The sequence below is a fragment of the Perca flavescens genome, chromosome 15 (genome assembly GCF_004354835.1).
Source record: "Perca flavescens isolate YP-PL-M2 chromosome 15, PFLA_1.0, whole genome shotgun sequence".
Taxonomy (NCBI): domain Eukaryota; kingdom Metazoa; phylum Chordata; class Actinopteri; order Perciformes; family Percidae; genus Perca; species Perca flavescens.
Window position 1 is genome coordinate 10142344 of NC_041345.1, and position 21131 is coordinate 10163474.

The 21131-nt window shown below is 39.4% G+C and overlaps 1 protein-coding gene across 2 annotated transcripts; it reads right to left on the reverse strand.

Moving 5' to 3' along the window:
• Positions 1 to 13664: 13664 nt before the first annotated feature.
• Positions 13665 to 17502, reverse strand: si:ch211-188c18.1 (uncharacterized). 2 transcript variants are annotated; one of them, XM_028600358.1, is made up of 4 exons: positions 17397 to 17502; positions 15267 to 15617; positions 15010 to 15125; positions 13665 to 14138 (listed from the first exon to the last, which is right to left on the reverse strand). In XM_028600358.1, exons 1-4 carry the CDS (start codon positions 17452 to 17454, stop codon positions 14046 to 14048), a joined length of 618 nt encoding a protein of 205 aa, XP_028456159.1. In that variant the 5' UTR covers positions 17455 to 17502; the 3' UTR covers positions 13665 to 14045. The 2 variants fall into 2 exon arrangements, with proteins under 2 accessions (XP_028456159.1, XP_028456158.1); XM_028600357.1 differs by lacking the exon at positions 17397 to 17502 and adding an exon at positions 15758 to 15908.
• Positions 17503 to 21131: the final 3629 nt, after the last annotated feature.

Genomic DNA, 21131 nt, shown 5'->3' on the forward strand with positions numbered 1-21131 from the left:
TGGGTTGAAACTCCCCAGGAAACACGTAGTTAACTGCATGTCATACATATGTGAACAACTGAGTGAGTGAGCGGCTGTGTGTACTATACATGCACGTTGAGAAATGTGAGAAAGACATAAACAAATATCACTCCATCTTAACATGGTATGGTGCATAAGCTTTATTGGTTTTTATGTGGCGGTGCATTAAAGCACAGGGCTAAATGTTATGTCATCATGATCTAAATTGTACGTTAATTGACTGTATTGATCTAATCGCTTTTGCAATACTGTCTCTGAACTATCATGTATAATAAAGTTGATCAAATTGAAACTTAAAATGAAGCAGCAGTTGAAATCAGCCAATACAAATAATGTTTGTTCAACTCCCAGATAGTTGTAATGTTATAAAGAGTTATCTTTTTACACTACTTTGCTATGAGTGATATAAAGAGTTTGTTTGCTCCCAACAACGAGTCTTGCATGCAGCTAACAGGCATTATCTTGCAAATTCTCTGCTCCAGTAAGCTCTCTGAAAAGATATGAATCACTAACACTTAAAGTGTTAGCAATAAAAAATTTATTCATGTCATGACAGGACAAGGTTGCTCCTGCACATTTCGTTTTATGAACTTTTCCCTTCTAGATTAGTGGAAAAGTCTGTCTAATCAAGTCTATAAGTTAATCAGATGACAGTGCAATGAACTTGAATTTAAGGTCACTTACATGTTTAAGGTATTTTAATTAATACATCTATTTGAAATGGTGAAATAAGTGTATGTGTGCCTTTATGCCTGTAATAAATGTATGTGCCTGTCCATGCACTTTATCATTCTAATACCCATGTAAGTGCACATGTTCCACCACACATCATATCCTCTCTGAGCCTGCCATTATCTTTTTACAGGCTCTCTCCTGGCTTCGGGCCTACTGTAGGCTACAGGCAGTCTGTTGTATCAGTTGACACCCCCAGCAGCAGCAGCAGCAGACAGCATCACAGAGCTGCATTCTTTGCTGCAGATAATAAACACAGAGCTGAGTGGACACTTCAGAGCAGGCTCCACATGGCTGAGAGGGGAGGACCATACACAGCAGAGACAAGACATAGACTGTAGGCCTCCTGCAATCAGGGGAAGTCCACATTCCAGAGTATATCAGTGACACTGTGTAGATAGAGTATAGTGTAGAACAAAGTGGAAGTAATGATTGTGTTACATGCATTTAAGTTATTTACACAACCACACAGTTTTTGGATTAATAGCCTATCTATCTTTAAAGAAATACCTGTTAGACAAATGGCCAATTTGACAGTTCACTAAGCCAGGCCACCGTAGTTATCGCTGCTACACCTGTCAATCGTATAAGGTTTACAATAAAAATGGGCAGATTTATATTATTACAAAACATCAATTTATCACACAAATGCTGCAGTTTAATATTGTGATACAAAACACACATCATTTTATATTAACATTTATAATTTCATGAATGTAATAAATGTGTCTATCCTATGCATTTGTTTCTCAGTTTATGTGTGTGTTGGTATTGTTGTATGCAATTTTAGTCACTATCCTGGTGAGTAGCAGATATAAATGGAAACTGTTGAGTCCGACTCTGCTTAAATTTCCAGGTGTATATACTTATATGCTGTCCTGCCATTTTAACAACAGCTAAGCTAACAGCTACGTCTGCCTGCGCAGAAAGCCGCTGCATACACGCCCCTTGGATCGGGTTGTGGATTGTTGATTTTGGATTGGGGGTTGCCAGGTTGCGGTAAAAGCTGGGTTGAAGTTGTATGGAGTGTGTAAATTGTGTGTGTAGATTGCATTTAATAAACAATCTGACAGAGTGGGCAATGTCAAACAAACAAACCAAACATATGTATCCGTGTATGACGATTATTTATAATAAAGTTTGAGGGCCATGCAAATTACAGGAGGGTGACAGGAGATTGCCTTAAAATAAGTGAGAACCCCGGGAAAACGGGAGTGTTGGCAGGTATAGAGAACAAAGAGATGAGCACGGAGAGAGAAATTAACAGAAAATCAACAAAATCAACCTATTGCTCCCATATTTGGTTATGATTAGATTTGAATGGTGACTGTAGTGTAAATTTCCTTTTACTTGAACATTTGGGCATGCTCGCCCGAACCCCCTGAGGCAGCTTAGTTTTCGGACCGCAGTATTTCTAAAACCCTGCATACGGCGCTGATACCAACCAGAGTACTGTATGTGCATGTCCACATGTTACAGTACCTTATTAGTCCATATTCACAGGCTTCTAGGAAGCCAAATTGAAGGTTAGACCATCCTCTGCATGCTTTGCTAGATGACAGGGCAAATATGTCTCAACACAGTTTATAGCTTGACTTTCAAGTTACCATCTAACAATAGCTTCAGGCTCTGAATCAAAGCTTCACTGACTCTCCAGTATAAACAGGCTAAAAGCCGTAATGCAGCATGGAGTGAGGCATTCGTCACACAGGTACAAGTAGTGGAATTAGGTGTGTATGTGTGTGTTTTGAGCAGCACATAAAAGCACATACCAAAAGGAGTGTACTTGCACAAAAATGACTGTGTGTTGGAGTGGGCTGTTATTCATACAGGTTACTCATTGATCCAGACGACTTGAGGGAGTGGTGTGCAAGGCAGGGATCGGCTCCACAAGCAGTTGCGAGGGGTTCGCATGAGTGAACACAGAGACATACGCACAGACACACACGCCTATGCAACCCCTTCTCAAAACATGACATGTATACACATTTCTATACATAAGGTTTAAAACTAAAACTTCACATGTGCCAGATACACAATCATTCTGCTTCTGTGTGTAAGGGTATTTGCATACAAAACATACGCACACGTGCTGACACACAGGCCGAACCTTCCTCTCTCAGGCCTAGTCCATAGGTACATTATTAAAAACAGGGGTTTTCCTTTGTTCAATTTTTAAAAAAAACTCACCCATCCATACATGGACTGTCCCTCTAAAAATCTCTAACTACTACCCACCTAGAAGTCCAACAGTGTCGTTAAAGATTCTCTACAACTAAAGATAGCGCATCACACGCTGCCCGTATGGTATAAAACGGGATTTCCTGTCTCCTAAATGTACTCGTTTGTAAGGGTAGTGAGCATCGTGTGGATGGATTAAAAGTTATATTTGCATAATTTAAAAAAAAAAATTTTGTGTGGTTTTTTTGCTAACATTACATATTTACACAGCTAAAAGCCATATTAAGCATTACGAAAATAAGTTGTCTGTCGCGTTCGCGAACATTAGTTGACTTTAGCCTATCTGTGTTGCCAGATCTCGCGAGTGTTTGTTCCTGAGACAGAAATAGCTATCGAACAAAGTCATTTTCTCTGATTTGTCCGTCTGAAAAATGCCATTTTACTGTCAGAATGTTCGAGTGATATGTGGCTTGTGAAAATGGGTCCAATATTTACTTTGGTGACTACGGGACAAACTACTCTGGCATAATCTATGTTCAAGTTCACTTCTCCCATTGTAATCAATACACTCAGGACCTATCGCTAGTCTCCTTAAGAGGCGTGGCAGTGGCGGAACCCACATGACACAGACACAGGAAATGACTCTGCAATGGCGTGTCTAAACATAGACAGTTAAAGAAATGGACCAACAGATCCCGTTGCTCTGGACGGAGACCAGTGAAGGATATTAGAAGCACTTTTCTGGTGAGGGCTGAGCGTTACTGCGCAGCCTCCAACTGAGCTTGAAGACGTAGATATGACGTGAGCAAGCAACCTGTCTGAAAGTTGTAAGTCTTCTGGTAGCTGTGCCAAGAGAAATCTCAATCATTCCCAATCTTGCAGAGACGGAGAGCGTAGGTATATGTAAGGAGATAACATGGGCACAGGCTAATTATTGCTAACTAAAATGCTAGTGAACGTTAGTAATTAAACTTAAACAGCTCATGTAAGTCGAAACTGCCTGCGAGCTTCTCCTGTACTATACGGTAATTCCTCTACTGTGCGACAGTAAGTCACTTGGTTATGACACAATCGTTAGCCTATTTTTACAAAAACGTCTGCTTCGAAACCATAACGTGAGGTACAAGGTAATGGAGCCTTTTATACATTGTTGTGTTTCTTTAGAAATAAACAACGGACAAATAGAGTCTTTAAATGCTTCAGATGTAAAGTTATTCGCTGTCAAAGTGACGTCAAAATGAATGGCAGTCAATGGAATGCTAACGGCGGGTGAGTGCTTGTTAGCATCAAAATGGCGCCACAGGAGCTACGCTTGCCAGACGCTCGCTAACCCTCTTGGTTCTAAACTGTCTCTGGTCTCGTCCAAGACCGACGGCGTTGGCGGCAGGGTCTGTGTCGTGGCGGTGTTGTATTATTTAGCAGTGACCTCCTGTCTCTGTTCCACGTACACATACAATGGAATGAGGTAAACAATGCTTAGTCTGAAAAGTGTATTATTGTTTGTGTGGCAGAAGACAGAATTTTCTTACATACAATGGAAGAAGAAATGTTGCCTCAGTGGTGACGCCTCACAAAGGTTACAAGCCCAAAACCTTAATTTTCCTGACCTACACGACAACACACAAATGACGTTTTACAACCCGTCAACCTAGCCGGTGTTTTCCAAAAGCTCTGTTTACAGTGACCTAAAAGCCCCGTTTGTGTGTGGATTAAAGACCAAAGCACATAGATAAAGCTACGTTGAAAAAAAATACTTGTGTATGTGTGGACTAGGTCAAAGCCACCTCTCTACATCTCTGATGCTTGTCTAAACACCCCTACATGCTAGAGAAGAGGGCCTTTCACAACACACACACATACATCAGACTACACACACTTTGTTATTAGACAATTCCACAAGTAGAGCTCTGACAAGGAATGTGACAGCTCCACACATGTCGCACAGCAGAGGGAGAACACACACACAGGAGGAGGAGAGGCAGCATGACCCAACATGCACTTGGCTCTGATGGAAAACCGTTGGACGCTTCATCGCACAAAGACTCTGGGAAGACGAGCCGGGAAAGCCGGCATTCCGCGGGATAGGGTTGTGTACACTGGACTTAGAGGAAGGGTAGAGAGAGAGAGAGAGGAGGGAGGAGGGCAAGGAGGCTCAGGAGATGATGGTAAGATGATAGTAAGAAGTGCTGGAGAGAAAGGGGCAGAAAAAGGAAGAGTTGGAGGAGAAGAGAGACAAAGGAAGGAGGGAAGGAGATAGAGGGATGTACACAGGTACAAGGACGAACACAGGTAGTGATGGACTGTTTGGGGCAGCCCTCGTGGTTAGTGAGTTTATCCTTCACATTTCCCCACTGAAGTGTCTTTGAGCAAGGCAGCAACATTTGACCTCACCTGCACAATCAGTATAGAGGCATCTTAAGCTGCAAGCTGTCTAATACCCAGTTATGATAACCTCTGCTTTTAATAAGACACAATTTCGCAATAACCACAATCAGATCCAGCCAGTCCCAGAATAAAGAGGCACCATAATCAAAACTGATTAACAACCTAATTCTCTCATGGTTGAAGTGAACAGTATTTTAATATTTTACTTTGTTCTTCCACCAGCTGCAAATGAATCCTGCACAGTGTTATCCTATTACAAACAAGCAAACACCAGCAGCATGAAGGCCATAAGTGTACTTCTTTGTTGTGTTCTTCAGTGCATAAAAGAAACATTTTGCCTGAAGACTTTTTAGATGGAGCTCTTGGTGCCACCTTTCTCTCATGATGCCATATGTAGGCTATAACTGCTACAATAAAAGACATCATCTGGCCTTTGGAGAAGAAATGTTTCCCAACCACACCCACAGATGTGTGGGCCCCCTTTTTTTTTTTTTGCAAAGGGGAAATAAAAAAAAAGAAGACTTAAGTTTGAAATGTTTTGAAATTTGTTGAGGAGCAGTGATGAATAACCTATTGCTGTTAAACATTTACCTGGAATTACGTCAATACCGTCCAGCTGTCACACGGGCACGCACACGCCAATACTTTACAAGCCTTTTCCTATAATCAGCCTGATGATATCTCAAAAGAAAAAAACACGTTGCGTTATGTAAGAGCAGCACGCTTACCTGGATATGAATACTTCTTCATGACTGTAGATGTTTCCTCTCTTAGTCGTTAAGTGGTATTTCAATTAGAAAATCTTAAAAGTTGATGAATTGCTCTGGTTTCTCAGTGCATCCGTAACTTTTCCCGGTTGTTTCTTCTTTTTTGCGCTCCTCTCTCTCTCTCTCTCTCTCTCTCTCTCTCTCTCTCTGTGCCTCTCTATCCAGTTCTGCCACTCCACTCCTGGATGGTCAGCTTTCCAAACGCACCTTGGCGCAGGTAAATTCACTTCTTATTGAACTTCCTGAACTTATTCCCCTCTTGATTTCCACAGCGAACCACTTGGGGAGACTGTCTGTTGGGAATGGAAACAATCACACCTGCGCTCCTGACACACGCCCAGTCCAGGAGCGGGAGTGGTTTAATGTATTACTGTTGGGGCTTTCACTTGCCAAAGCTCAGGGGTGGCATAAAGACATTTAAGTCATATTTGCTGTAGGCTTGTGATTTGAGTAGAACTATCTGAAGCAAATGAATGAATTGGACAGCTTAGTACTAATCCTGAAATACAGCAGGTCTGGTCTGTTGTGCAACATTTGTGAATGATAAATGTCATCCAACAGATCATATAAGACACGATAATCATCCTTAAAAATAGACAAATAGAAGGTAAATCTCCCTCTCTTTGTGTGTATGTATGGTATAATTTATCAAAGAGCTCATGCCATCACCCACACACCACCACATGTGTGTGTGTGTGTGTGTGTGTGTGTGTGTGTGTGTGTGTGTGTGTGTGTGTGTGTGTGTGTGTGTGTGTGTGTGTGTGTGTGTGTGTATTTGATATGGGGGAGGGCAGGGACAATTTGTTAGTAATATATACTTTGTGGCTGGATGGGAACACGTGTTGAGTTCGCCCACATCTATTCAAATATTCTGCTGTGCCCACGGCCTTTAACCTTTTTTTAAATTCCACTTGTCAAACTGTAGCAACCTGCTTCATGTTCATAAGACCTGGATTCCATATCCTGCCACAAACATCTGCAGTTCTGAGCCGCAGAGACCTCTTGTGGCTGCTGCATGGCCTCGTCTTCTCATTCTCAGAATTCTGATCTCTGGTCTGTGTTCAACGGCTCAACATCAGCTTTGACCCAACAGCAGAAATCTATCTGTGCATGTCCAGCTCTGAAAGGCTACCTGAATTATTTAATGCTCAAATAAATAAAGTTCATTGAAAGCATGTTCAGGTTTGTCCCTCAAGATAATTCAGGGAGCTAACATCCCATCATTCTTTGGAGTGTCATCAGTTGGCATAGACTAAAATTAGGCAAGCATTTAACTGACAGATGATTGGCTAGTGCTTTCCCTCATTAAAACATAAAAAATTTACTTTATTAATTAATTTAGCCTACTTAGCCTACTGAGTGCTTATTGGAATTGAAGTTTCAAACAGCAAAGAACATAATGGCAGGAACGACTAATGAAAAAAAGTGGTCAGTATGATCGATTCCGAAATAAAGCTTCTGGGGCGGGTGGTGTTTGACTGGAGGTCATGGTGCAAAGGACCCTAGGGTGAAATTACTCCGAACCATCCCTTTAACTAATCGTTCACTAGCAGTTAGTTTCTCATTTGTTCCTCATTCATTCCCTAGTAACTACTCAAAAGTTTGTGTACATTATTGTAAAGTGTTTATTTGTAAAATAAAGAATGTGTTTCTTGTCACAAGTCACTGAGTCTAGTTTTTAAAATGTTTTTAAGGGAAGTGCCACAAAAATGTCAAGTGAGTCATCGCAGTTCTTAGAAACCAGATGAGTGTGCTTGTTGTGCATGGACCAGAGTCGTGTCGGGCGCTTGTTTCTGGTTTTAAAAGGTTGACACAGCTGTAGTATGCTGACATATGGAAGATCACACTTAATGTATGTTGAAGTGTTTATATCACTCCTAAGCCTCCATCAACAGGGTTAAACCTCCTGTTCTCCTCGGGTCAAATTTGACCCATTTTCAAAAAGTTTCTATATCAGAAATTTGGGTTTCTTTCAACCAAATTGTCAATAACATGGATGGTTCCATACAACGCTTTTTCACAAGTAACATAAATAATCAGTTCACTACTTTCATTGAATTTGGGTGTTTTAGTCAATTTTATAGCATTTGAAGAAAAATTGATAAAAGAACGTTGAAGAATAGAAAAATGTTTGGAAAAAGCTTAAAAAAACGTGGGGAAAAAACAACCAAAGTCCAAAAAAAGCACATAAAAAAATCTACAAAAACATCGGAAAGTGACCAAAAACTTGGATGAAAGTATCAAAAACGTTAGGAAAAGTGACAAAACATTGAAAGAAAGTGACAAAAACATCAGGAAGGAGGCCAAAACGTTAAAAAAAAAGTTCAGAAATTCCGACCCAGAAAAACATAAAATTGCATGGTTGACGGTAGGACAATAATACAAGGGTTAAAATAGTTACTGAGTGGTTGGAAAAGCACAGAGAAAAAGTTAAAAGAAACGTGCACCTGAATAAGAAAATTAGAATAACATCATGCAACCTTTAAAATGTGTTTACCCCAAAGCTTAGTCAGTTTCATTTCAGTGGCTTTAAATGTGGGATGCTCTGGATCACAACATCAGCATTAACCCTCGCTTGCCAGCAGCAGCCAGAAACCCTCTGCAGGATCAGAATAATATCCCATAACTGCTGATTCAGAGGCTCAGTGTCTCTGTGTTCCACATGACTCTATGACTCCAGGGTCCCATCTCACAATGCAGGATTACTAAATGCTCTAAGAGTTGCTGAGTAAAACTTAGAATCCACCAAAAATCTGAAACTGAGACAGCCCCCTGACTGCTGTTAATGTTCATAGCTAATTATGCTTTTGTGTTAATGTTTTCTTTTTTTTTGTAGATACACTTTGGCCTAGATTAATTCAAGATTTCTAGGAGGAAGAGTATGTGCTGTATCAGCATAATCAAAACATCAGACAACCACAGTGTTCCCTAAATATCATGTGAGGAAAGCTGCCAGATATTGTTGATCAAAAAAACAAATCATTGTGCATTCCATTATACATTTAGCCTCATACTTAATGAAGCCACACACGTGATGATCAGCTAACGTTGACTTCTAATTTTAGAATCTGCTCTAAGGTTATGTAGACTTTGTATGGAGGCTCTAACTGCTACCTGTACAAGACTCGTGTGTATCATCAGGGGGGTCAGACTGGGGGGAAAAAGGGGACTGAGTACCCAGGGCCCTCGTGTGAGGAGGGCCCAAAAAAGATGCCAGAATGAATAGCTGTGGATGCGGGGAGGGGCCCATAGAAAATGGCTTTCTTTTTTTTCAATCTCTTTATTGTTTTTTCCAAGTTAGCGGCATTTGCATATACAAAGTGTTGTACAGATAAGTGATAACAAAAATGAGCTTCACACCCATTTACTGGACCTTCCACACACCTTCAGTCTTCAGGTCCCTATACAGCCCACCCACAAAAAAGCAAACAAGAACCCAGCACTCACACAAGAACAACACCCCCCCCCCCACACACACACACACACACCAGGACAAAAGAGACAGAATAGACAAATCCCCAAAAATAAATAAATAAAAAAAATACATAAAAAATAATTATACAAGAGGGGAGGGAGGGGATTGGCTCAGGGCTCAGTTAAGACTGGTCAGTTTCTATCAGTTTCTTCATTGATATCTAATGTGTTGACATGGCCTAAAAAGGGATGCCAGAGTTTGCGGAATGTCTTAAGGGAACCTCTTAAAGAATACCTGATCTTTTCAAGCCTTACACATTGCAGTACCTCAACAATCCATTTGTTATGTGTGGGAGGGGAGGATTGAGTCCATTTAAGAAGGATGAGCCTCCTAGCGAGAAGTGTGGTAAATGCAATCACCTGCTTTGCGGTTTTGGACGTGATGAGTGAGGGAGAGATTCCGAAGAGGGCGGAGAGGGGGTTGAGGTGTACAGGTTTGTCTAGGACTGTGCTAATTGTACCAAATACTGCAGACCAGAAAGCTGATAACTTGGGACAGAGCAGAAACATGTGCATGTAGTCGGCAGCCGATTGATTACACCTGTTGCACTTATCAGTTCTATCGGGGTATATTCTAGCTAATCTTGCGTTTGTAAGGTGAGCTCTGTGTAGAATCTTGCACTGTATAAGGCTGTGTCTTGCGCATATCGAAGAGGAGTGTACACGGTCTAATATCTGTTCCCATTGCTCATCTGCTGAAGTGACACCAAGATCCTGGCTCCAAGTAGTCCTCAGGGCGTCCAAACAGTTTAAATTTATGTTTGAAATGAGATTATAAACTGTAGATACGAGGCCCCGTTGACTTGAGTTTTGTGATAGGAGTTTATCAATCATAGAACCTGGAGGTTGGTTAGGAAAGTTAGGCGATTGAGAACGTAAACAGTGTCGGATTTGAAAGTAGCAGAATAGCTGGCTATTTGGAAGGTCAAACTTTGCTGATAAATCTGAAAAAGAATAGAAAACGCCATCAGCATAGAGGTCATTGATAGTTAGCAGACCGTTGTTTGACCAGATCTGGAAAGCTGGGATTCCAGACTTTAAGTGTGTTTGTCACTATTGGATTCGAGGGGAATTGCTTAGAAAATGCCTTTCTACAGGGCCCAGAATTTTGTGCTACGCCCCTGCGTATCATCGTCAGCAACGGCAAGTCAGGCATCTAGACGTGAATCCTAAAACTCCACTGGATTTTTACGGAAAATAAGTGCTTGCTTTGTGCTGCAGAATTATTCAATTTGCACTTGCAGTTGCTGATGAAAATACAAATTTCCTCCACAAAGCAATCCCTCAGAACAACAAAACTTTTATTCATGTCAAATGTATACAAAGAAATAACTATGTGGTTAGAATTACATTGATATACTCTTATCAACCGATGATTGATAAAGTTATACATGATACATACTGTACATACAGATTAAATATAAATATTAGCTATGTTACATTTTACTTTAAAAGGCTGACTTTGGTGGCCGGTTAGCTCAGTTGGTAGAGCGGGCGCACATATGCAGAGGTTTATTCCTCGACACAGAAGGTCCAGGGTTATAATCCGACCTGGGACGGTTTTCTTGCATGTCTTCCCCCCTCTCTGTCCCCTTTCATAGATCAGCTTTCCAATCAAAAAAAAGCCGGAAATCCCCCAAAAAAATCACCAAAAAAAAGATCAAAAGAAATAAAAAGGCTGACTTTGTATTTGTGACTTATGACTTTATGTAAGGCCATAACCACATCCTATTGTTATAACAGCGGAGGCTTTTGGTGTTACACCGACATGTATGTGCATGAGAGATAGCAAGAACTCTCACACGTTTGAACATTATATGACTTGTATGGAAAACACTAATCAGATAGAGTTAGAGTTTTAAACAATACACTTTTGATCTACATTAAGGTATAAAGGAAAAAGTCTATCTTATCTTATCTTAAATCTTTTTCACACCTACCTACACCTCTAAAAGCACCTGCTGTAGTGCATTTTCCGGTCCTGCCTCTGTTCCAGAAAATAACTTTTGACAAATTTAGCAACAGCCAAAAAAAAAGTGAGTTGTGCAGCCACATTTCAAAAGCTGTTTCATTACATAATATGGTCAACAGCACCTCTAAGTGTTTGGATTATCAGACCTGATAGTGAGGCCTCTCAGAGGTTACGTTAAAACAGATTGTCAGATGTGGCTTCAATGTAAAAATATCATATCCTTTTGTAAAAAACACGTCACAGCCCTTATTGGCTTCTTAAAGCTGTTGCAGATTATTATCTCATACTGTGTTACAATGTACTTTTACACCTCAGATTCTGCCGTACCTTATCATTTGGTGTTTCCTGTTACAAGACATGACAGGTAGGTTCTGGAAATTACCGCAGTTGCACAATCAGGAGTTTTCTGTACTTGTAGAAATGGAAAATTTGCTGGGTTAAAAAATTGTCTGTAAAGTAACTGTGACCTTGTAGTGCAGATGCTCGTGTCTGGCTGTAAATGTGCTTATGAGTTATGTGTGTTTTCTTTCTTGTCAGAGAGGTCTCAGTTTCCGTTTGTGTACACTACCAATAACCTCTAGGCACAGTTTCCATTTCTTGCTGGACTTCTTGTAAGTTGTGCCCCCTCTCATACATAACATTACTGCATACTTGCACCACTACATCTTGAAACTTACCACACATGCAGGCGTAAACACACATTTCACACTTACACGCTTTGGCTGATCTTTGCTCGCTGCTCGGTGAAGGACATGAGTCGAGCTTGTAACCACACAGATGCACCGCACAAGTAAACATTCTTCTGTCTTACATGCTGCCACAAAACGAGATGTTTTTTCCTGTGTGACACTTTAATGTTGACTCATACGGTGTCTCTCAGTCAGACCTGAGTTTGGATACAACTTCGTCTTGTTTTATGACGTTTAAACTGTTTCTGATTTACAGTGTTTACATTAGTGAAAACATGCACTCGGCTCGACTTGGCACCGGTAATAAATTATCATGTTTTTCAAAAGGTTGTTTCTTCTTGTGTGGTTAACATTTACTTTGACTTGTTAAGTGAAAAAATAAAAATATTAAATATAAAGATAAAATATTTCATTTCAGAAACATTGAATTTTCTTGTTATATAATAAAACACCACTGTGTCACACAAAAGCCACACATGACAAATGGACTGATTTGATGTGGGACATTGGTGGCTGAAACTGTGGGACATATTGAACCACAGAAAATTATGGAAGCAGTAGATGTTCCTTGTTGTGATGTTATCTGTCTAGTTATATACAAAACATTGTAATGCTCACGCCTAAACTGTGTGTCTGATTGACACCACATGACCATACAGAGTAAACAAAGAGTCAGCCCTTCTCAACTGGTACGCGCTGGTTTGAACTATTTCGATATTTAGATCACTCAGACATTTCTCCCTAACTTTTCTCCTTTAGTTAAAAGCATAAAATCAGACTGCCACTGCAAGGACATCCTACTGTATCTACCTAATTTGGGGGTAATCTTGTATTTCCTGTTCATTTATTGGGACATGAATACAATACAAACACGCAATATACTGTTTCTTATCATGGATCGGTGGTGATGCCCCAAAACCACTGCATCCTGGTATTCTGAAAATAATTTCACCAATGAAGATATTGTACCATCAACAAGAAAAAAAGGAAATTACTTCAGACATACTAATGGTACTAAGTTATTGTTTTATTCATGTAGACATAGAATTACAGTTAATATAATCACAATACATAGTATTTATCTTATATGGAAAGTTAATACTGCCTTTCTTTTCAACTAATCATCACTTTGTACAAAAATACTGTATACAAAATTACTGAAATTAAAGAAGACATATTTACATTAAAAATACTGTACATGTCAGGGCCTCATATCAGTACAGTCTAGAGATGGTCCGATACCGATACCAGTATCGGTATCGGCTCCGATACTGCCTAAAACGCTGGTATCGGTATCGGGAAGTACTGGAGTTTATGCACCGATCCGATACCTCGTAATAAAACCCTAAAGAAAATCTACGTTAAAGTAGTTTATTTATGTTGTTTTTCCGTTATAACTGACTGTCAAACTGGAGAATAAAAGAAAGTTCTGTGGCATTCATTGTTTGTGTTTGTTAATGTTTCACAAAGAGTTTAACCTGAGCCAGACAGACAACAGAGATAGAAATCATATCACATCTCTAGTACAGTCCAGTTCTGATTTCTTGCCACTAAAAGACAAGACATTTGTACTTCTCTATACTTTCAAGGTTATTTGTTGTTGGACAAACTGTTCATTGGCAGTGGAGGTGTTCCCATGTTGTACCTTTTAGCAATTCATAGACTTTATTTTCTTAACTGTCTTTCAGCCAGACACACAGAGGGCCAGAAGAGATGACAGAGAACATGCTGAGTTGCAACATTGCTTCTCATGCATAAGTTGCGCCTTAGTGGTGCAGAGAGATGGTGGATGGTTTCATGTTGCTTGCTTGCAAGCTGACATCTTTAGCGTCTGATTGTTCCACGCATGTCCTCATAAACATCATTGTTGGTGACGTGCCTCGGTTTCTTTTTGGTGTGCCTTTTGGTGGTTTTGGTCTGGTAACAACAGATATTGTTTTCAACATGTTAGATGTAGGCCTATTACACAATAAGTAGTAGGATTATTATTCAGTATATTTCTTGCAACTTGTCTTTATTGAGGCTTTTTTTGTTTAGATTGTTTCTTATAAAAAAAGTGAGATTTTAAAGTTACACATTCTCATTTTTCCATTTATATCATCATATATTATACTTTATATCAACTTATATATACTGTTTATATGTGGTACACACATTTATGTACTGTTGAACTGTATTGTATAATAGCAAGAAGCATTTCACTTAATGCAATTCAACAGCACCACACACTGAAGACCAAATGATAATGTAAATATTTTTATATATTGTATTGTATTATATTGTACACACACACACACACACACACACACACACACACCCCACACACACACACACACACACACACACACACACACACACACACACACACACACACACACACACACACACACACACACACACACACACACACACACACACACACACACACACACACACACATTTATACAAACAGAATAACAGAATTCAGATTCAACATTCTGCTAAGCAATACCTTGGTCCCAGACAACTTTGCACCATTATATTGTGTAAAAGTGACTCTGACAATAAACCTCAGCTTTTAAAGTGAAAGAATAAATTCCACAAATGATTTGACTACGTGTGTTTATCAGTTGAGTACTGATGAGAATAACGGGAACATGGAAAACACCCCCAAGATTCCATCAGAGTTTGTGAGTCATAGCCAAATACAATCAAATACAGAAAAACACACACACACACACACACACACACACACACACACACACACACACACACACACACACACACACAGACTAAAACACATGGGTACCTTAAGGATGATCCATATGAGGAAGCACATGATGATGCCCAGCAGCAGCGCAGCACAGATCACAATTACCAGGACCAGATTATTGTCTGATGGGTGATACTGGAGACATGCTGAATCTGTAATTAATACAATTTCTATTAGATAAGTCAATGTAAGTTTAGTATGTATCAGACACTTTACGGTAGTACATCCTAAGCCTACTGTTACATGTTACTGTTGCTGTATGTTATATGTTTTTGTTTTGTGAGTATACGTACCCTGCTGAGGTCCACCTGCCACCACCAGGAGAACAGACCCTTCGCCTTTCATTTCCAGGGTTTTACTGGACTCCACGTCAAACTTCTTGTACACGCACCAGTACGGTCCTGTGTCATTAGTGGTCAAGTTTTTGATGAGAATGTCCACATCGGGGAATACGCCATTTAACTGAAGTCTGCCCATGAATTCTTTGTGAATGGTGTTTTTTTCTGACTTGCCATCTATGTACAAAACGTCATACTCCTCACGGAGACCCTTTTTCAGAGTCAGGTACTCTTGGTTTGGTTTGGGAGTTTTGCACTGGATAGTGACTGCTTTGCCAAGATCTCTCCATACCACTTCACTGCTCACTAGAGAAAGACAAAAAAAAAAACAGTTATTTTGTTTCATCTCACTTTACATTTGATAAAGCTTTATGAATTACATTACAATAATTACTACCAAACACATTTGTTTCATTCTTAGCCGTTGTACGTGTAACCAGTCTTACCTAGGCCACTATTGGCTGGGAAGGAGAGGATGGTAAGGAGGGTTAGGAGCTTTAACCAGACAGCAGACATGCTGACAGTGACTGTCACACAAAGGTGCACTTGAAGTCTGAACTCTTCAGTAGGAAATGTGAATGTGTTTTCACCCACACCACCAACCAAATTAGACTAACAGCTACGTGTGACCTACATCAAGCGTTTGATGTGGGCGAGAAGATGACGGCGTAATCTGACAGACAGTTTAGATACATTGCAATGTAGGATTGGTAGATTCGTGAACTATAACTCTGTCTGAGATTACACCGCTTTTGTGTTGTGACTGTTTTAACCCCTCTCTAAAATAGAGCTACAAAGACTAACCGATTACAGCAGTTGTCAACTATTAAATTAATTGCCAACTATTTTGATAATTGATTCATTGTTTTTTGTCATTTTTACAGCTTCTCCTAGATGAATATTTTCTAGTTTCTTCACTCCTCTATGACAGTAAACTGAATATCTTTGAGTTGTATCAAAACAAGACATTTGAGGAAGTCATCTTGGGCTTGGTCCAACTGCAGTGTCAAGAAGAACAAACACCTAATAGTAACCAGAGTGCTTGAAAACCAATTAGTGCCGTAAAAAGAGGAACTTTTACTTACAGTAAGCTAGCTGTCACAGAAATTAAAATCTTTAGACAGACTCGCTCTGTGTTGATAAACATAACTGGAAAGATGATTGGCACAAATACTTCAAAAAATATCTTGTTAAAAATTACAAATACTTGCTCATCAAATGTATCAAAATACAATATAAAATACTAGTATGAAAATTTTTTTTTTAATTAAATACAAGTAATTTGTAATTTGAAAATAAAAAATATATTCTATACAAACTGATATTATCACATTTTGGGCATTTAGTATTAATATGGGTCTGACCTACATTGAAAAGATGAGCTCTGCTAATTTCCCACATTATAGATTTAAAGTGGCCAATCAGGATATGTTGGAGGCGACGAATTCAAGGGTGCGTGCTTGGTGGGCAGCAAATTCAAATGCAACTGATTTGAACTGAACAAGTAGGCCACGGAAATGCACTAGTTCTTCCAGATGACAATAAGACTGGGCATGAAGTAGTTGCCTTTTTAAAGAGCGATAAATATAAGTCCAGTGGAGTAAGAACATTTCTTAGATCTCCAACTTCACGAGCAAGTGTAAAAAACACAAAACAGTACCATCACAGCAGTACAAAATAGTAGAAGAGAAAGAAAAGCGACCCCTCCCCTTCCCCCAATACCAACAATAACCTCAAAATGTACCCCCTAACACTGCAGTCCCAGGAAATACAAAATAAATACAGTTGTTCACAATGACACAGGACATGTCATGTGATTCCCTTACATTTAGCCAAAGACCACGATAGGCTAACTGTTTAAATGTGTCTCATTTGAGAAAAAAATGACATATTAAATAATGTATTTTAAGTATTTCAAATACACAAATACAAGCCCTTAAAGTATTTTGTTACAAATTACAAAAGCAAATCATATACACAGAACATTGGAGATGTGCTAAACTAATGCCATGTTTTCACATGTAGTAGGAGGAACCACTTTACTAGCTCAATATACAGTATCTCATCACATGTTGGCCGTCTTACCTGGGCCACTCAGGGCTGTGCAGGAGACACAAAGGATATTCAACCAGACAGCAGACATGCTAACAGTGATTGTAAGATGAGTTTCATATCAAATATAAATCCTTATCAGGAAGTGTTTTAGAAAATGTTTTTGCTTTCGCCTCAGTATTCAGGAAGCGAAAACAACATGTAAAACTTGTGTTTTCTGACCACACACAAATTGCAACAAAAACTGTCTATCAGTATGGTATGGCACTTCCCCATTACTTACATTAAGACAATGTTTTTTGGTATTACAAGTTTTCTGAACTTTTATTTTTAATTATGCAAAATGAGGCATTGTCTAATTAAATATGTGCTAATTTGCATAAATAATGGTGTTTCAGTATTTATCAACTTGGACCCTATTTTCCCATGCATTGGTGTCTAAGTGACTAATGTGAACCAAAATCTTTTGAAATATGTGGTCCAGTATTGAGTGAGAACGCTGTAACCAGCAGCCACAGACCGGGCTGCAATGCAATGTGTTTATCTACATGGAGTCTGGTGGGTTTGGTGATGGTGATTTCAGGGCTGTTTCATGTTAAATAAAAAGGATCTTACTCTTTAACGAAAAAGGTCTATCTCTGTAGGGATCCTTTCCATAATGTTGTCAGACACTTAGAATAACAATCTGAACCTGTCAGTGGCAAAAACAACACTTTCAGGTGTGCATTTTACATTGCAGCCCGGTCTGTGGCTGCTGGTTACAGCGTTCTCACAAAATACTGGACCAAAGATTTAAAAAGATTTTAAAGATTTTGGTTCACATTAGTCACCTATAGACACCAATGCATGGGAAAATAGGGCCCAAGTTGAACAATACTGAAACACCGTTATTTGTGTTTGCACATATTTAATTAGACAATGCCTCATTTGCATAATTAAACATAATAGTTCAGATAACTTGTAATACAAAAAAAAGTATTGTCTTACTGTAAGTAATCAACTGGGGAAGTTGCATGGTGATATCTGTTAGTTAAAATATTTTTCCGATTCACCTGTAGTGTCTCCACTTAACATGGGCTGCTATGTGAAATTGGCATCACCGATATCAGTATTTTTCAATGCTTACCACAATACCACTACTTGGATTTTTTTTTTTTTTTTTTTTGACTTTCAATATGTTATAGAGGAGACTTTTATTTTTTTTCTGTTGCAATTTGCTTGTACTAATAATACTGAAAGTGAAGTTGAACACTAGACTGTTGTTCATTAGACCTATCTAAAGCATCAGACAGAAAGGAAATACATTAGCACTGGTTGATATGTTATGTAGAGCTTGGAGTACAGTGAAAGGGTGTCCATGCGTCTACACCGAAAGTAGGTCAAAAGTTTAGTGTCAACAGAGAGTGGGAGGCGTCTGTTTGATAGTGTTTGCACTGCCCTCTAGTGGCAGAAGAACAAACATGTCTGAGTGTAAAACCATTCAGATAAAATGTAGTTCTATGCCTAAAACAGCAGGTTATATAGGCTATATTTGGGTAACACTTTACTTTAACCCCCATATTTAGCATGTATCCTACGTCCATCCATGCTCTGCTGTGCCACGCTACATCCTGTAACGCCCTGCAGCGCCCTGATATGACATGAACTACTACAACTACCATTGGAAGTCACTGTTCCATTATCTTTAATGTGACTATTATTGCCACTGTTCATCACACCCCCAACCAGCACCTTCAGACACCGCCTACCAAGAGCCCGGGTCTGTCCCAGGTTTCTTCCTAATAGGGAGTTTTTCCTCGCCACTGTCGCACTGCTTGCTCTTGGGGGAATTATTAGAATTGTTGGGGCTTTGTAAATTATAGAGTGTGGTCTAGACCTACTCTATCTGTAAAGTGTCTCGAGATAACTCTTGTTATGATTTGATACTATAAATAAAATTGAATTGAATTGAATAAGCACGATATACACATTTCATAAATGGATCAACACACTATAATGTAGTCATTATTAAACAACTCCATATGTAGGCACCAATAGGGTGTGAAATGAAAATAAAGTAAAACACAATTGTAATAATATAACATATGTTTTCATAGGAGAGGTTATAATTATTGACATAATATACTGCATATTACAACACTAATACAATTCCTTATATCCTGCTTAAAATTACATTACAGTCTGAAAAAAAATATTTATTAAATTGCATAGATATGTAGGGGGGATTAAAGTATGTCTCTTTGTAAAACAAAACCTGAGATCAAATAAGGCCTAAAGTGTGGCATACAGTGTAACTGTGACTCTGAAATTCAGCTTATGATCAGCCCAGCTCTCAATTAATCACGTAGAGTATGAAGTGACAAAAACCCAAAATAAATACAGCATCTTACCAAAAAAATAATATGTACTGATTGCTCACAAGTTTTTAGAGTTATATAAGATGATGACCATTAACGTTGGAGCTGAAATGACCTCAACAGACTGCATTAAGTTGTCACTGTCCTGAGAGAATTGTAAACTCAACATCAATAACATCAATAAAGGCTTTCACTGTCTTTGGAGATAAATTCAAAAACTACACCCACCCCCGTTGCTCTCTCTACCTCCCTGTGGTACAGATTAAAAACGGTCCCTGTCCATCCCACTGCTCTTCTCTCCATCAACCCCCCCTCCTCCAGTCTCATCCGGTTAAGGAGGCACAATGTGAGCCAGAGCAGACACTGCAAGGAGGGCTTTTAGGCTCCAGTTGTTGCTACGGAAACGGCCTTGTCCATTTGCTAACCAGTGCTTCCTGTTTAGGACTTCTGGTGGGTGGGAAGCTTTTTATTTTTGAGACTGCAAGATAATCAGGAGGCTCTGTCTGTGGTCACGGAGAGGACAGAACAGTAATGGAACAGGAAGATCATTTCTTTAATCTTTTGTTTCTGAATATAACAAGATAATTATTTTGGTTGTGGATTTATAATTTTAGGAGAGACGTAATACTGTCTTCTGGTGTTAGGATACTGAGCAACATATACATGGGTTATTTCCTCCTACAATTCTCCTTTCTCCTCCTGCTTAGTTGCTGAGTCAGTGCAGTATGACTGAATGGGAGTATTGATTGCCTGATTGCTTGCCATGTCACTCAGAGATGACTCACCTCGTTTCCTCAATATGTTTCCACGCTCTCATACCCTTTTCCTCTTCTGAGATCTCCTGGGAACACACATGGCCTCATCTGGAGTGCACATGATTTAATGGCCCAGTCAATACATTGAAGTTGCAAATGAGCAATGGTGCTTACACATTCATCACAGACATCAGTAAAATAACTTGCCATATGGCCTTGGGGGAGGAAAATGGTAATCTTCTGTCTCTCTGGAAAAAAGGATGATCAAGAGGGGGATCTGTTTCTTATGTGGTTTTACTGATTAGCTGTTGACCAGGGCGACAAGAGCAAACTGCAGTGTTTGCAGAGTGCGTTTGGTTCTACAGACAACAAAATGCAATTGTACACCAAACATTTTTAACTCAAAATGAACGCTGGATATAATTGTTCACTCGTTTCTCGTGTGTTTGCATGTACATAAGAAAAAGACAAAGCAGCAGAGATCCATTCTGACTCTGTGTCTAAAACATAGACTGCATAAAATAGGTCTAAAGGTATAATAAAAGGCACCTGACTTTCCCTGTGGGTACAGTACTTACTGAAAACATGCCTTCATTAAGTGCCCTCCAACATCCTGGCGTTTCTCCAGGGCAGGAAGTTCTTTTCCTGAACTTAAG

Coding starts and splice junctions, on each gene's coding strand:
- si:ch211-188c18.1 (XM_028600357.1), bottom strand. CDS start 15,827: ATGTCTGCTGTCTGGTTAAAGCTCCTAACCCTCCTTACCATCCTCTCC. Junction 15,618..15,757: donor CCCAGCCAATAGTGGCCTAG/GTAAGACTGGTT, acceptor GTCTTTCTCTAG/TGAGCAGTGAAGTGGTATGG. Junction 15,126..15,266: donor GGCAGGTGGACCTCAGCAGG/GTACGTATACTC, acceptor TATTAATTACAG/ATTCAGCATGTCTCCAGTAT.